The 16456-nt window shown below is 43.6% G+C and overlaps 1 protein-coding gene across 4 annotated transcripts in view; it reads right to left on the reverse strand.

Moving 5' to 3' along the window:
- Positions 1-14282, reverse strand: part of ITGAE (integrin subunit alpha E) — a 39953-nt gene extending 25671 nt beyond the window's left edge. For all 4 annotated transcript variants that reach the window (XM_075517706.1, XM_075517704.1, XM_075517707.1 and 1 more), the window contains exons 1-17: positions 14061-14282; positions 10428-10542; positions 9304-9401; positions 8793-8863; positions 8143-8260; positions 7356-7496; positions 6876-6997; positions 6065-6216; positions 5233-5386; positions 4596-4731; positions 3897-4007; positions 3521-3642; positions 2347-2498; positions 1757-1910; positions 1094-1244; positions 943-1010; positions 39-174 (exon numbers count right to left, since the gene is read on the reverse strand). In XM_075517706.1, the coding sequence (XP_075373821.1) occupies positions 39-174; positions 943-1010; positions 1094-1244; positions 1757-1910; positions 2347-2498; positions 3521-3642; positions 3897-4007; positions 4596-4731; positions 5233-5386; positions 6065-6216; positions 6876-6997; positions 7356-7496; positions 8143-8260; positions 8793-8863; positions 9304-9401; positions 10428-10542; positions 14061-14190 (2131 nt within the window). In that variant the 5' untranslated portion in view covers positions 14191-14282. The remainder of the gene's footprint in view (positions 1-38; positions 175-942; positions 1011-1093; positions 1245-1756; positions 1911-2346; positions 2499-3520; positions 3643-3896; positions 4008-4595; positions 4732-5232; positions 5387-6064; positions 6217-6875; positions 6998-7355; positions 7497-8142; positions 8261-8792; positions 8864-9303; positions 9402-10427; positions 10543-14060) is intronic.
- Positions 14283-16456: the final 2174 nt, after the last annotated feature.

The following is a 16456-nucleotide window of genomic DNA, read 5'->3' on the forward strand; positions in this document are numbered from 1 at the left end:
GGTTGTCATTTGATCTCAGAGAGGGGTAAGCTGATTACCTAGGTAACTGTATTTTGCTTTTTTGGCTTCTTCTTTAGATTCATTCAGGAAAACAGCGGTCTTGGTTGCCAGATCATACAGCAGAATTCCACCAGACCAGTCGAAGGCCCCCACCGCACCAAACATTAAGACTTGCTGCAGAAGTAACATACTGCAAATTAGAAGAGGTGAACACAGGGCAATTGCCTCTAGCACTCTGCAAAGCAGTTTAGTAAGGAGCAATATTTTCTAGCTCACAACTCCTGCACTCTTTCCTGGACCCTGTAGCTTGGGCAGTTCTACCAGCTCCTGCCAGATATTGAAGAAAGACCAGGTGACTGCCCAGCATCAGAGAAGCAGCTGCACATCTCCCAGCTTACTACGTGAGGTTTTTTGCAAAACCAGATCAGTGTTGTCCTTGCAGCCAAGGCTGCTGAATGTTCATTAGCCTCCTCAGCATCCACTATTTCCCCCTCCTGACAAGGAGAGAGATCATTCTTGTCCTGGATGGACCAAGGTTTTAAGCCAGAGGATTCCAAAAGAGCAGAATTATTTTATTTGCAACACGATGGAGCCCCTGACTTGTGCATTGGAGACACGAATGCCAGCAAAATCAAAGCTGTCAACTGGAGATAGCTCTTTTGCCCAGTAGAATAAAAAGGATCCAGTGGTTAGAACAGGGGTCACAGGAGGTAAATCCCATCCTAAAATAAAATTCACTACTGAATGACTATATAAAAGTGATATTTTTGCTTATCTGACACATTCAAAGCAAGCAGTAGCTTGCAAAGGAGATTTGACTACATGGGTCTCACACTTTTGTATCACTATAATTTCTTGTGGGAGACCTCCTGAATCCTTACAAGTATTGAAGCAGCAGCACAGCATACAACCATTTAGCAGGGTTAAATGCAGAACACTTACCTTATCCAAGATCTGCACACTGAAACCAGCTTGTGCAAGCTCATATTCCAGAGCATCACCCTGCGTACCTGAGGATGCCATAGAAACAGGGTAAGCTACTTTCTCCTTATTTCTCAAAAGGTACTAACGAAATAGAAAGGTTGCTATTTACCTTCTATACCAATAATACTCTGCTGCAGGGTTGAAAGCAGCCCATCTAATGCTGAATAATTGGTCACCTGAAATACATTAGTGTCACCTGGACCAGACGCAATTAGCCGCAATTCATTTAGGGCCTTTGGTTTTTCGAAGGCACCTCCCACCTGCAGAAGAGATGCAAATCAATCAAAAGAAGCAGCCTTTAGAGTCTCCTTTTCCCCACCTACTTCATTCAACAGTTTGTGGTAAAAATAATTTTCCAGAATAACCTGGATAGGGAAACATAAATCACACTTTGTGGAGCTAGACTTGACTAAGGTTAAGTACTTCTCCAGATTCAGTAATTCTAGAAAGATTTTTCTAAACTTTGTACAGGGAAGAACGAGATGGTCTGATGTACTGAAAGCACGACTCTATTCTGAAAAGTCTGAGAGTAAGTGGATACAGGGCACTGAATGTCGTAGGTGTAGGAAGGAATGAACATGGGCATTATAATTGACACTACAGAGATTATAGTATCAGTTCATACCATAGCTTTATCTTCCACCTCCTTATTTTATACATGCCTCTTCCCTTATTTACTGGAACCATGCATGGATCAGTTTCTCCTTTTCTCTGCCCTCAGTGCTATCAAGACATGGAAGGAAGATACGATCCAAGTACATTCCCAACTTACCCCAATGGCATAGCGCTCAATTCCTGCCATTTTGGGTGAATTTATCACTGTCGTCAAGTTCATTTCATCCAGGAGTATTTCCCCATCTGTAAGCACAATCATGACTTTGGCTGCGTCCTTGTGAGACCCGTGACTTTCAGTGAAGATAGAATCCCTGGTAAAACATCAAAACAAAGAACTTGGGATGAAAGTTGAAGCTTCCCTCCTTGGGATAGAGGGAAGAGCCTTGAGTTGAAGCTTCCCTCCTTGAGATAGAAGGAAGAGTCTTGTTGAATTATGCACTTGCAACTAACAGTCACAGCAAGGAGGCAAGGGAATTTCTTTAATATTCAACACATCTTAAAAATAGCAGGTGCTGTCTCCCTTTCTATTGCTTCCCGAGTGCCCCCACACCAAGAATTACGCACTGACAGCTGGCTTTTATAACCCTCTAAAACATGGCACAGGAACTGCTGCCTGCCATTCAACCGTTGCCAGATAAATGACTGCTTTCAGGACCTGAATGTCCATAGAAGTCCCTCTCCCTTACTCATTAAATGCCCCAGAAATTAATCCCCTTCATTTCTTGTACTCTTTTCTTTGTTACTTACAGGACATGCTGCATGGCAGATGCTGTTTTTGTCACATTGCACACCTGCACAATATCAAGTACTTTCTGGAGGGTGGCACGAGGATCCCAGTTTTCTCGCAGGTCGAACTCAGTTCTGATTTCAAACCCATATTGTACCACTGCAAAATTGCACTGGAAGGAAGCAGCAGATAAGCACCTGCTTGTGACAACTGTTCATTCAGAGGAAGAGGGTTCTCCGCAACAACTAGCCCAGAAATCCCAACAGAAACATTAGCCAGAGTATGCAGAAAGGAAGATTTTTTTTCAGGAGAAAGTGGCTTTTAAACATGTCTAGTGCAGACACAGAGATTGTTGTAAGTATATTATAGCTGAGGAAAATGAAAGCACTATCAGTACAGAGAGAAAAATTGTTTGGGGAAACACTGATTTGTTTTTAAGTCCTTGCATTTTCCTGCTGTGTTTGGCCCATGTGCAGGTTGCAGAGGGGATTATCGGTGATATTACTGAATTGTTCCTTCATTGCTCCCTGCTGCACATTGTCTTTCCTTGGAGTATTCCTATTCCATGATGATCTGATTATCAAAAACAGTCTGGAGAATGGACCATTTCTTCATTTTGTATTTGCACAACACCTAACATAATGTTTCTTCTTTCCACTATGCAAATAACAAGTTAAAATATGCTGACGCTTGAAACATTTGAGAGGGTGGATCACACTTCTCAGCCTCAGCGGAGGAAGCAGTAGAGTACCTTCATGCAGAATACATGACTGGAGCTAATGAGACTGGTAAGGTGCATGGCTGAAGAGGCAGCCTAATTAGTGCTTCTGTGATTGCAGGTACAGATGTTACAATACAGGAATAGAGACAGGAAACCAGAAGAAAGTCATGACTGTCACCTTACAAGAAAGCAGAGATGGTGCTCGCTGGGCTCCAAGCATGGCAGCATAGCAGAGCTAGGGATTTCTGAGCATACAAATCAGACTTTTTATATCTACAGTGTTCTTGGGATCAAGACTGGGAATGTACTGATAAGATGTAAGCAAAATTATGTCGAGAATACACGCAAGTTCTGGAAGTGCTTTTCCATCCTAATGGAAACAAACCTGCATAGTCCCAAATTCTGGTGAAGAGGCAGCTTAAATAAAGCACAGCACATTCTTTATCCTGCTAAAGAAAGAGAGTAGAGAGTACCTCAAAGCACTTCTCATACAGTGTTTTCATCATCTTGTGGATGAATGCTTTTGCTCTTTCAAAATCCGCTGGCTCAATGCTCCCTGATCCATCCAGAATAAAAGCAATCTCTGTTCCAGATGCTGCCCAGGATATGGAAAGTAAAGGAATGAGGAGAAGGCAATTAGTGGTCTTGATCCAGACCAAGTTCTTTATCCAATGTTATCAATCAATGCACAAGTAACCTCACTCGAACAAGCAACTGAACTGCACCAAGACTGCTCAGCTGTTATTTCAGCATAAGCTACAGCTCAGGTCTGGCAGCTCACGGTACAGCAACACCCCAGACTTTGTCAGTCCATGGCATGATTCTGTTAAAAGATACTTCACCACATACGCAAGTCATTTTCCTCCTCCTCCTCGTCCTCCTCCATCTGGGAAGGGAGCTTGCTGTCACCATTGTCATTAGTGTTTCTGTGCTCTGGTGCTTCAGTTGGAATATTTTCAGCTGAAACAGGAAACAAGTTTGAGCAAAGATGACAGGGCAGTGGAAGAGAAAGCAAAAGGTGAACAAAAACCTTGCATTATTGTCTACACAGTGTTCCTGTGCCTTGCTGCCTGGCAGCTGAACTCCTCCTCGTCCCTGCAGTCAATATTGCTTTCAGGCACAAGACTACAGGTGCTATGGAAATATTTGTGAGTTTTGAAGGCTGTGGGGATCAGGACTGCATCTTAAAACTACAGCTACAGTTCAACAGAAATAAACTGCTCTGAGCACACCCAGAAGTGTAAGTATCACAACACGTGCGGTGAATGGGTGTATTGTAAAGCGCCTATTTCCGTACTGATGTTATGGCTGCAGGTCACAGATACAGAATATGATCTCTTGTCCTCCCAGTTGGCTGGCTGAGGAGGACTGTTACTAGTGTAACAAATCACTTTTATTTGTTTTGCTGTTGCTGGGCAAGTGACTATGAGAACAGGTAAGATCTGGAGATGTATTTACATTCCTTGAGCAATGAAACTAACTTAGAGAGTGGATCTGTGATGGTGGGTAGAGAGAAGACAGATGTGTCAGGAGTGGGATTTCTTCTACCTGAATCACTCAGAGTCTCTCTCTCCAACTCTGAAAGGAAACTGTCAAAATCTTCATACGTGGACTGCACGAACCAGTCACTGACAACTTTCCGCAACTCTTCTGGGACCCACTGGTTGCTAGTGAACTCCCCAATCTAGGGAGAAAAGCCATTAGATGCGGAGACTGAATATGTTCCATACACAGACAAAAAAACAAAGAGATTCCAAAATTGCCATTAAAAACTTGAAAGCCCTGAAAAGAGATGGAGTTTTCCGAAAGCTTCGTAAAGCAACCCTGATCCTAGATTCCATAGAAAGCCCTTATTGGGGGGGGGGGGGGGGGGGGGGGGGGCAGGGAGCTAATAAAAGCTCCAGAGCCACAAGACATATACAACTTAGGCATCTTTGTTTCTAGGACATATTCCTTAACCTCATCCAAAATAAGCTCTCTGGCATCAAGACAACAGAGGCCAGAGGGAAACAAGGGAACCAGGGCATCTCAGATTGGACATCCTGCATGTCTAATGCATGACTACTTTTTCTTCCACCCACCACTAAAGCATAAGAGCAGACACACGGGATGGACAGAAACATCACTCCCCTATATATGTGCTTTGATGCAAAAAAGCGTGGCTTTGATGTTGTTTCCCACTCACCCCAGGAGCATAGAGTTTGACCATAGCCATTTCCAGGGAGTTCATCACATTTCTCAATCTATGGTTTTCCAGAAACACTTGCCCAGATGCCAAGACAATGATTATCTTGTCACCAGTCTGGCTGGAGTCACGGCTTTCATCAAAGACTTTATCCCTGTGGAAACAGAAGCCTCGAGGCATTTCATGGGACAAGCCACATGTGCAGAGCCAAAAATGTCAGTGTTGGCAGCAGGGTGCTGCTGTTCACTGAGCTCTCAGCCCACAAGAGTACAGACGTGCAAAGCAAACACGCACATTCACAGGCACAAGGATTTGTGCTTTCCAGGGATGCTGGCTGTCCGCAACTGGTAGCTCCGACTTCACAAGCACTTTCACAAGCAGCATATGGGGCATTTTTACAGTGCAGGTCAGTATTGTTAGAGTCATGCTACTGAGAAGAAAATGGAGTCAAGAGGGAAAAAGCATGACTCCCAGAGATGCAGCAGACCAGTGAAAAAGATGGGAAAGGCCTGGGGTTTACAAACGAACACATGCTCAAAGCAAGACCCAGGCGACTGCATCTTCATTCTGAGGCGCCTATGTCAGCCAGGAAGGATTTCACACTTTGCTTCCTGGCAATTTCGCCTTGTGTACCTGATGGTCCCCCACACAGGCTCATTCACAGGCCTCAGCTGGCAGAGCCTGTCACTAAGAGAAGGACTGGAAAGGTGAGAGCTTCACGGGTGTGAGATAAAGAAGAGTAGAGAGAAGGCACAGGAGGCTGGATTGATTCACATGAAACACAAGGAATCCCTTGCGTGTTCCTGGAGCTTCTTGAGACACGTGAACTCACAACACATGCTGCAGTGTGGCTGCAATGTCAGTCCGTGAGCTCTGCTGCTTGATGTTTCGGACCTTGAAGAAAGCAGTTAGTCTGTTGCAGCTTTCTTGCAGGCTCAGTTCAGTTTGGATCTGTGCTCCATACTGCACCACAGCAAACCTGATCTGGAGAAAGCAGATGCCAAAGTCAGAGCTGGTTAGACAAGATCTAAGGCAGGATCCCCAAGTCCCTCAGAGGGCCAAGTTTAGTCCCAAACTTTACTGCACAGACACAGAAAGCATATATTGCAAGTAACAGGTAGATCAACTGTCTTCATCCCTCTGTCTCCATCACACATTTGTATTCTGGTCATCCCTTCTGGATCAGCTCCAGGAACTGACTTCATTTTTTTTGGCTCAAGACAATGATTCTCTGTCTGAATTTCCAGTATTTATCTATCTGGCTAGACCTTTCATGACCACATGGCTCAGCCTCACATTGTCCCCAGATTTACTTAAATCATTTAAAGTAATGTCTTATAACGCTCACTCCTTATTTTTGTGTTACTGTTACAAGGTGCCCTTAGAGATTTGTCTGGTAAATCATCTAAGCATGCTTCTGCCATGAAAACCCACTCCTAGCTCTTCCATTTCCCTCTTCAGCTGCTCCTCCTCCTTGGCTCACTCACATTTAACTCTTGCATTAGAATATGTAGAATTATTACCAGCATCACTGTGAAGTTTAAAAAGCAATAATTATGAGAACCAGGAGACTTTCCATTCTTCATTAGAGCTCTGATCCATCCTGCCTATCAGATTATCAGACTCTGAGGAGGTTCACACACCTTCGAGCATTTCTGCCACATTGACTTCATCATATTGAGGACAGATATCTTGGCATTTTGGAAATCATCTGGCTTGGTGTTCTCTGATCCACCCAGAATGACAGCAATCTCTGTTCCCAGTTCTGTCAATGCAGTTAAATATAAGAGGGCGTTTGAAGGGATATCTAAGCAGCCTAACATTAGCAAGGGTTCAAGAACATTGACATATTATTAAAACAACCAAAAATTTGACTACAGCACCATCCAGCCATTCCGAAAGCAGGTCTAGCTGGTGATGTGGCCTACGCTGTAGTGACAGGTTTTAGTTTTTAAAAATCTCAGTTAATGATGACTGTAATAATGATTTAAATTTGCTATTACAAATAACCTTCAAAACCTCAACCTTTTCCCTCCCCAGCTCTCTCCCACCAGATGAATGCAAGCTGTTTCGAACTCAGCTAATACAGAAGCAAGCAATGCTTGTCCTTGTCCAGTACCTACCTTTGCACATGTGGTTGTTCTCTGCGCTGCCAAAGAGCTCACCGCAAGCACTGCTGATGTGGTCGGTGCTGACAGAGCTGCTGGTGTCGGTAATCTTGTCTCTGCTGTTTTTACTCTGAATGGTGTTTAGTTTGGTCTCAACTAAAGAATTTAAAAAGCAAGAAAAAACATACACTCTACCTTTTGAAAATACTCTTCTAATTAACACACCTTAAACTCAGGATCTGTTTCCACCCAGGTTCCCAAATTTGCAGAAGACCTGAGGATTAGATTGTTAATAGCAGTTAGACAACTGAAGATGGAACAAGACCACCTAGGTGTCTAATTTGAACTTCTCAGCTTCTTTGCAGTGACAGCAAGAAGCAGAGCAAGACAGGACAATCAGACCAGCTCTCTGCTCCCTTGATTAAATGCCCAATAGCCCAGTTAAGTTGGAAGGAATAGCCTTGAGTGCCCAGGCACCTTTAAAAACCCCAGTGGATTTTTTGTCACATCCATCCACTAAGAATGCTGATGCTTTTCGAAATTCTGGCTTAAGAGCTGGATCTTTTGGATGCATGGGACACCACAACAGCAAATCCCTGCTGCTGTGTGCTAGTCTTCAAGGCTGAACCTTGTAACCCTGTTGAAGTCACTATAATACTGTTAAAATTCAGTTTTTAGTCTCTCCCAGCGGACCATAGACCTTGCTGGCTAGGAACTCAGAAGGCCCCTGCTGTTAGAGCAGAGCCTGGTGCTGTTGTTTCCGTCCCTCTGCAAAGGCACAGTACTGGCTTTGCTGCTGTACCCATCTTGGTGAGGTTGAGGAAGGCTGTGCTGCGCAAGTCGGTGGTGAGCAGAGTACAGACTCCATTCATGTCCTCGGTAGTGGTGAAGGCTCGGCGGTGCTTCTTCTGCAGGCAAGCCTATGGGGGTGGCAGGGAAGGCTAATGACTGATGAGCAAAGCCGTACACAGAGGATGACTGAAGAGGCCATCTGGCAAACATTCAGCATCCCTTGCACAGCACTGAAAGCCTCCTAGGAGGGTAAAAAAGCATCTTCCCTGATATGAACCCTGCCACATCAGGTTACCCAGGACTTCAGCCCTGAGCTGAGGCAAAGAGTGGGGCTGGGGGGCTCACCAGATTGAGGTGTTAGCCTCCAAACCGGTGGCTCTCCTAAGCCTCCTCTGCCAATCCTCCCTTTTCCTATGAGAGGGGGTGGCTGCAGTGAAGTACAAGGTCCACTGCAGTCCTCAGCCGATGAGAAGGGCCCTTCTCAGTTTTCCCTCCTGGCTGGCAATGCACCAGCTGGCTTTCCAACCAGCCAGTACCCAGCCAAGAGCTTTTAGCCTTCATCCTTCTGTTATGTCTGCTCATTTGCATTTCCCAGCAAAAATACACAGCATTTTGGAAAAATACAGTTGTTCCCAGCCATGGATATTTTCAGTCCCTTACCAGGATCCAATCTGAATTCCTGTCAATAGCTATGCCACCATCCTGGATGTTTTTGGAGCCTTTAATCTTTCCTGAAATTGAATGAATGACTGAATGAATGAATGAAGAAGAACAGAACTGAAATGGATATGGTACTTGTCAGCCTTGGGCAAACAGAATAAATACAGAGAAAGGCTACAACTACTGAGGTCAGCTATATCAGCTCTCCTAGAAGGAGGACTCAGAATTAATGTTACCAGCAACTGTAGCAGTAATGAATATGTTGGAAACAAAACACTTTGCCTTGTATTTCAACAGAGTTTAGGTGAAGGCTTAAGCTGTGGCAGAAGAGGTCTTGCAGCCTCCAGACACATCACTCCCAACCATTGGGACCGTGGGTTTGCATTTCTCTCTATGAAGTGCTGATCTACGGGACCCAGCAGCGTGCCTAATTCTCTCTGAAACACCCAGCCTCTGCACTGCCTTGCACCCATGGCAAAGCAAGTGTTGGGAAAGGGAAGTGGGACTGTACCTCGCAGAGGTATCTCTTGGCACTGGATCTCCTCCTGCAAAACAGTGCACTTCCTCAGCCTGCCCAGCCCCTTGTCTGCTGAGGAAGTAGCCAAAATCCTGTAGAATGAGAAAAAAGGTGGAAAAGAGGGAAGGTGGCACAATCAGGCACAGTCCTTTGGCAGTGCAGTGTGTGCCACGGTGGCCACCCCGTTATTCTGACACCAGTTATCTCTTAACTGGACACCAGCATGGTTTTGAGCTGAATCAGCCACTAAGAAGAAAACACATTTTATCAGAAAATAATCATCCTTCCCATTATCTGAACTATGAAATCAAGAGAGCTACCCCAGACCAAGGAAGAGGTCTCGAAGTGACTTGCCCATAAAATACTGGAGCTAAAGGGAGGCCGGAGGTGCAGCGGGAAAGTCCAACCACCATACTAGGAAATGGCAGCACTGCTGTATGAAATGGAGACTGCTCTTTGAGTCAGCCAATTTCTGCTCAGGGGGTGGAAAAGTTTCTTTACTCCAAAACTTAAAATATGCTGTCTGCTACACAGCCTGAGCAATCTGCTCAGCATAATATAGGTTATCTCTATAGCAACCACTTGTGGTTGGCTTCTGTTCACCAGCCTAGCCATCCATTTCTCTTCCCCTACAGACCCAATAGTCAAAATAGAGCAGTTTCCAGCTCTTTATGTCTTCAGACCAAGCTCACAACATAACTCTTGACAGCTGGTGGGTGCTGTGACTGCTGCAGCCCCAGAAATAATGCAGTATGCCAGGAAGTACTGCAAAAACCCAGCTGCTTGCTTCTGCCATTTGGTTAATGAGCAGACATCCTTTCTGTACAGGGCCACGACTTGGCTGTGGGTGAGGGGACAAGCATTGTGAAGACTCATAGGCTGACAATGTACACCTCACACCGATGAAGGTCTAACACTGCTCATCAGCCTCTAAGAACTGAGGAACAATTCTGGGTCCCAGGCAGAGGAACCTGTGCTAACAGTTGTAGAAAGTGAGAAGCTACGTGACCTCAGGCCACACTGACTCACAAAGACCTGAGAAGTCTCGGTACATTTTTCTTTCTTAAGAAAAGTTAAGAAATTTTAAGAAATATTAATATTAAGAAATTTTTCTTTACATGGTTGTGTTCCCGTCCGAGTGCTGAAGAACCGTGGGCCACAACAAAGAGGCTGTGTGTGGTGTGATCCATGTCTTGCCAGTGTCAACATTAAAGCTCCTCAAGGGCTTGACCACTGAAAACAAATAAATAAATAAGCGCAGACAGTGATCTATAGAGTCATAGTCAACAGGCTCTTGAGCCAGCTGTCCCTGAACCCTGCGCACCACGACAGCAGAGGCAGCTGGCGGGAGGGAGACACCAAGCTATGGAGGTTTCATTGATTTAGATTAACAAAGGATTTTCTTGCCCAGCCAAGTGAAAAATAAAGTAACGCAAGTCCTGTTGTTTTGTTATGAAAGTCCATCTTGGATATCACAAAACATTCCTGCTAGCTGAAGCTCACAAGCCTGCATTTAGGCAGGAGAGGAAGCAAAACTCCAGGGCTTGGGCAAGTGGCGTGCCACTTCAGGGTGGCACCAGTGGATTCACTTCTTGTAAAGCTGATATTCAACAGACCAGGACACTGAAACCCATTAGATTAAAGAATAAGCAGTTTAGGTAGCAGCAGGGATTGTTCCCCACAAGAACAGCATTGTCATAAACCTGGTACGAAGAGGAGAACATAGATTTTATGGGACATAAGCTTGAACAAGAAGCTTGAAGCTTGGCAGCAAGGGAGCAAATTGGTGCCAAATGTGATGGATACTTTGCTGAGGATGCAGCTCTGCTAAAAGTCCAGTAACTTCCCAAAATAGATATAAAACAGCCATCAAAAAAAGGAAAAACTTCTACCCATTATTCACAGAGCTGTAACTGAATTGGCATCCTAAAGGTAACCTTTTTTTTTTTTTTTTTTTTTATGAATGCACTTCCTTCTTGCAAGGCAGCCCACAAAAAAAGGGGTTGATGTTGTTGTTTTAGCTGTAGGACTCTGTGGCAAGCCAACCCTTATTGCTGTTCCCACGTCAGCTCTTGATTTCTGTAAGCGTGTTAACACTTCAGTAAATGCACAAGCTGGGAAAATAAATATACTTGACTCTAAGTGACAGACTGAAAATGTCACAAAGTAGGATACATGAAAGGCAAGCTACTATGATAAATGCTGTAAATTCAAGCACTGAGCTGTACTGTATCACCAAATCTCTGTCAATCCCACAACTGTGAAAACTTCACACTAATCTCAGGAAAAAGCCCAAGTGACTCCAATCACAAACTCTGTCCCTGTTTGAAACTAGAACAGAAGAAAAGTACAAAATCTGAATTTTACAAATTACTCCAGCCTAAAATCCTTGCTTTGAATGCCCAGACTCCAAGCTGTAGGTTGAGTCTGCCTTTAAACATACAGTCTAGCATTCTGGATATAACCTGTGATGTACTAACAAGAGGTCAAATTCTATACTTTTGTCCATCTAGAGTCTTTCGTGATTCTAATTTTACTCAGAGCTGAATCTGAGCTTATGCAATCAATTCCATGTAATTTCCCAGCCTGGCTATGAAAGCACAGGTGAAAGAAGTAGTGAAATACTGCAATCAGAGCAATGACATGAAACGTGCAAATAGTGTGAAATTTTAGTCTTTGCTTCCGCTTCCTGAAATGTCCCATACTTCAGGCACATGGCATGCATCCCTTTCAGAGCGTAGGCAGACCATCCTGAACTACCACCTCGCTTTGCAAATCCCACTTTACTAGTTAAAATGCCTAAATTAACTCAGAGATGCTCCCAGGCATCTGTGTATGTTTCCGCTGTAAGAATCAGCCTAACTGCCACGCATTTACAAAGGCTTCCAGCAAACTTCCTTTAAAACAAAACCAGAATTCCAGATATGCTGGAACAAGCTCCCTAGAAAGTTCAACTGTCTTTGAAATAAGAGACAATTCTCAAGCAGGCAACAAAGAGAAAAAACGATGGCCAGGGAGCTAACCTCACTCTTGTGAATATTCCTGTGCCCGTATGGCATTTGGCCTGGGAACCAGAGGCTCCTCGACTCTGCGCTCAGTCCTGCTGCTGCCATCCTGCCAAGCCAAGTTATTTGAACTTTTTACTCCTGACTCCCTGCTCACAGGGATTTCCAACACAGATGACTCAGGGGGTTTTAGCCCTTTAGTTATTGAAATTAAGTGCACTGTACTCTAAACTGAGGGGAAAAAAAAAGAAGCGTGTGTTGCCGATTAGCCAACTATACAGTCAAATTATCTGTAGAGTTTAGATGCTCAGCACAGATCTGTCAGATTCATTCTCAGAACGTAACTGAGACCCACCAGGTCAGACAGCTACTGCACTGTCACTTTTATCAGTAAAACCCACTAATGCAAAAAAAAAAAAAAAAGGTTGCTAGAGAAGAGCAATAGAAAAGATTGACAGAAGCACACAAGGATAGAAGCCTCCACCAACAATTCCACCTTAATTTTGCATAAGCCAAATCAAGAAAGGTCAAGATTTGAAGAAAATATCAGTAACTTCTGTGGGCATATCTGTTAAGGATTTATGTTTACAAAGCTGGGAGTTATCTAGTGTAATGAGACACATGAGAACAAAGATATTAGCAGAAATAATACATCATCATACAACATGTAGAAGTCAAACCCAAAGAAGAAAAACAGTAGACCATAAATCTTGATGTTAAATCTAAAATCACAGCAAAGCAAACTACAGAGAACTTTGATGGGCATCTTATTAAAAGAATAAAATTAATAACAATTTTTTCCCAAACACACTGGAAGCATAAAGCTTGTCAGGAAGTCTGTGAGGGCATGAAATGAATACTTAAAGAATAATATTCTTTCTGTACAGATGGAGTAGGTATCTACAGTATTGAGTCTTTTGAAAAGGGAACCAGGCAAACAGAAATTCTACTATACGGAATCAAACTAGCATTTATTTGTGGAGTTGCTGGAAGAGGGGCCAGTAACATCCCCAGTGCAGTTGTCCATTGCTTGAGCTAATGGCATAGCAGTGCAAGGGTGTTACTCTTTCTGGGCAGCTAACAGACAAATTCATGACAGAACTGTCCCAATGAGGCTACAGGACAGAACGACTGGATACAGACTCCGACTCAGGAAACATTCCTTCTAATCCATACCTATGCTTTACTTTACACAAAGTTATTCCCAAATAAAAGTCTTCTGAATTTTCTTTTAAAAAAATCCTACATGTTCTAGAGCTCTTGTTAAGGAGGTCGACAAGCAAAAAACTTGTGGGAAATATATCTCTGAAAGCACATACTGCTGAATCCAAGGTGTATCTAAATGATGCTAGAAAGGGAAGAACATAAAAAAAATCTCACCTACATTCTTCTCTCACCTACTTCACTACGAGCAAACAGACAAACAAAAAACTATAAAAGGCCAAACATAGCTTGTTAGCTTTGTTTTTGAGAGTATAATTTCACCCGGCAGCCACTTTTCTCCCACTAAGGATGAACTATAAAACTCTCTCCACCTGAATGTATGAATTTCTCTGAAACAGTAGAAGAACGCATCGCAAACTAAGGACTTTCCATACAAGTCCAAACATCCTGAACTTTCTACACAAGAATCACTTTATTGGCTCACATGAAGGAACCAGTCTGAGTCTCCAGAAATTACTTTGTTTCTGGACTAAGACTTTTATTTTCTAATATATGTAAAATAAATACAGAGATAAGACTCACTCATTAGGAAGAATAGATACAGGAGCAATCTCATTGTTCCCAGCTTTAAGGTGAAGGAGGAGGAGGACTGGAGATACCAGGCAAAAGCTGCTCTCTTGCTCTGATGATTCTCCAGATCTGCATGTCTCATTGTGCTTGCTGAGACAAAGTGACTCCGTTGTGGATTTCCTAACTGAGGTTTCAAGGCGTATACTAGTGACGTTTTAATAAAAATGCAGATGCAAAGACCTACTAAAAGGTAAACTTATGTTACTGAAAGGTAATTTTTAGCAGTGTCTCCATTTCTGTCCATCAGCATCTTTAGTGTACCTAGAACAGCAGGATCTGTCTGGAAAAGCCCCTAGGGTCTACGTTTGTACTGTCCACCTTGGCCTTTGGTGCTTGCTATGTGGACATACCACATCACATCAAAATGTGCAGATTGACTCGAGTGAACTCACAGCACGGATTTGAGATGTCAGCTCTCAGATATCCCTCATAGTCATTTTTTTAATGCAGAGGTTCCCCCCCCTCACAGACACAGAGCACTTGCTATTCCCCTTTTATTTTGTATATTATTGGTGTCAGAAACATTGACGTTTTATGGCAGGATGCCCAGGGTACGTTAAGGGATTCTCCACATCTTTTCTCCCCTCTACCAACAGTTCTTTGGTTTCTATTGTTTGTTCCCTTGTTTCTCTGTACTGTCGACCCTAGTCTGGACCAGACTAGCACGGAATTACTCCCAAGTAGTTCATACTATCAGAGTACTGTGTAGCAAGTATTACTTGGATGCAGTGTGTTGTTATTTCAAGTGCTAAATGAGCTGAAATAGCAAATGCTGAGCAATCAGAAGAGTTAACTGCATAGCAAATCCTTCGGGCAGGGGGGGAGGGAGGGAGAAAGCCATTCCAGAGGTGTGGTTCTCTTTGCCCAGAAAGCGTGAATTTTCCAAGCGTTCTCAGAGAGGAGTGCAACAAATCATACAGACACTTTCTAGCTAACCTACAACTCTCTTCCTCTAAGGACTCCCTGTGTCAACATTTGACAACCATCCTCACAGTCCAGAAATGCTGTAGCACTCCACATTTCACAAATCCAAACTGAAAAAATATTATGTCAAAACAGGAACTGAAGAAAACACTCCTTGCACTCAGATTTTAGTAACAGTTAGGTGCCAGCCATGAGGCAGCCACAGTCACGCCTTTCTGAGGTTTTGCCTGGTCCTGTCTGGCCCCACTTTTATTCGTGCTGCTGAAGCAGATGTGAGGTTGCAAGTGGAACAGTTTTCTTTTAAAATTTCCTTTTTTCCCCTCCAATTTTATTTTTGTTTTAGTCCCAGAGCAACAAGTGAAATTTCTTAAATACAGCAAAGAAGAACAAAACTGATAGCTAGCCACAGGAACAGTCCAGCTGAGAAATCTGCCAGCTGCATCGCTTCAGAAATAGCTCTCTGCAGCCTATGTAGACTTACATAAAGCATCTGTTCTTTGTCTGAGCCCTTTTGCTTGTCACATTTCAAAGACTCCTTTTGCTAGCTACAGAGGCAACAGAAGTATGCTCAGTTGCAAGCGGGGTCACAAAGAGATGAAGAGAGAGGGAATCAACCGAGACACAGATATACCTCTTCACACTGGCTTCAGCTTCAGAGCATGCTTTGAAAAAAACAGGGAAAAAAACCCCAACAATAAAATAAAATGTCCAAAGCATTTGAGGAACAAGTCAGTCTTGCTTCCGCCTATATCCCTGAGGAAAATGGCCTTATGGGGAATTGGGAACCATACAAACCAGACATGAAGTTTCTTTTATGAAAATTACACAGATAAGCAGCAAGATAGATCACTGTGCAGTGGGAAGCATTTGGAGCCTAGTAGAGAGACCACAGGGAGCAATGACCAGGCAAAGTGCTCAAGTAGAGGAGGAGGAGGAGTTTGGAAGCAACAAGGTCTGCATTCATCTCCCAACCCTGCCAGGAACCAAGCAACTTTGACCAAATCATACAGGGGAGGGTTTGAGCATCCATAATACTGCATGGAAAGTAATGAGAGCTGCTGGTGTCTTTTCTTCATGGCATGGCTGGGCCTTCAGAGTCTCCATGGCTCATACATACGGAGTAGACAGAGGAGAGAAACCGCAGCTATTCCTTCACTGACGTTTGTGAAAGGTTTCTGTTTTCTCAGATGACAGCCCTGCAAAGCCTCCCCGTTTGTATAGGGATGGGTTCACAGGCAGGTGGGTTTACCTGTCACAAGAGGTAGGAGGGAGAGGGCACTTCATCTGTTGATAATTTCTTGTGTAAATGACTGACTGAAGTGTTTCCTGACAAAACATTATGATCTATTAAGAGTGGATCCCAAAATCCGGTTCGGCCTTCAAAGCTATGAACCAGCTTGTAAGTCCTTCCTCTTGCAAGGAAC

This window comes from Mycteria americana, chromosome 15 (assembly GCF_035582795.1).
Source record: "Mycteria americana isolate JAX WOST 10 ecotype Jacksonville Zoo and Gardens chromosome 15, USCA_MyAme_1.0, whole genome shotgun sequence".
Classification (NCBI taxonomy): domain Eukaryota; kingdom Metazoa; phylum Chordata; class Aves; order Ciconiiformes; family Ciconiidae; genus Mycteria; species Mycteria americana.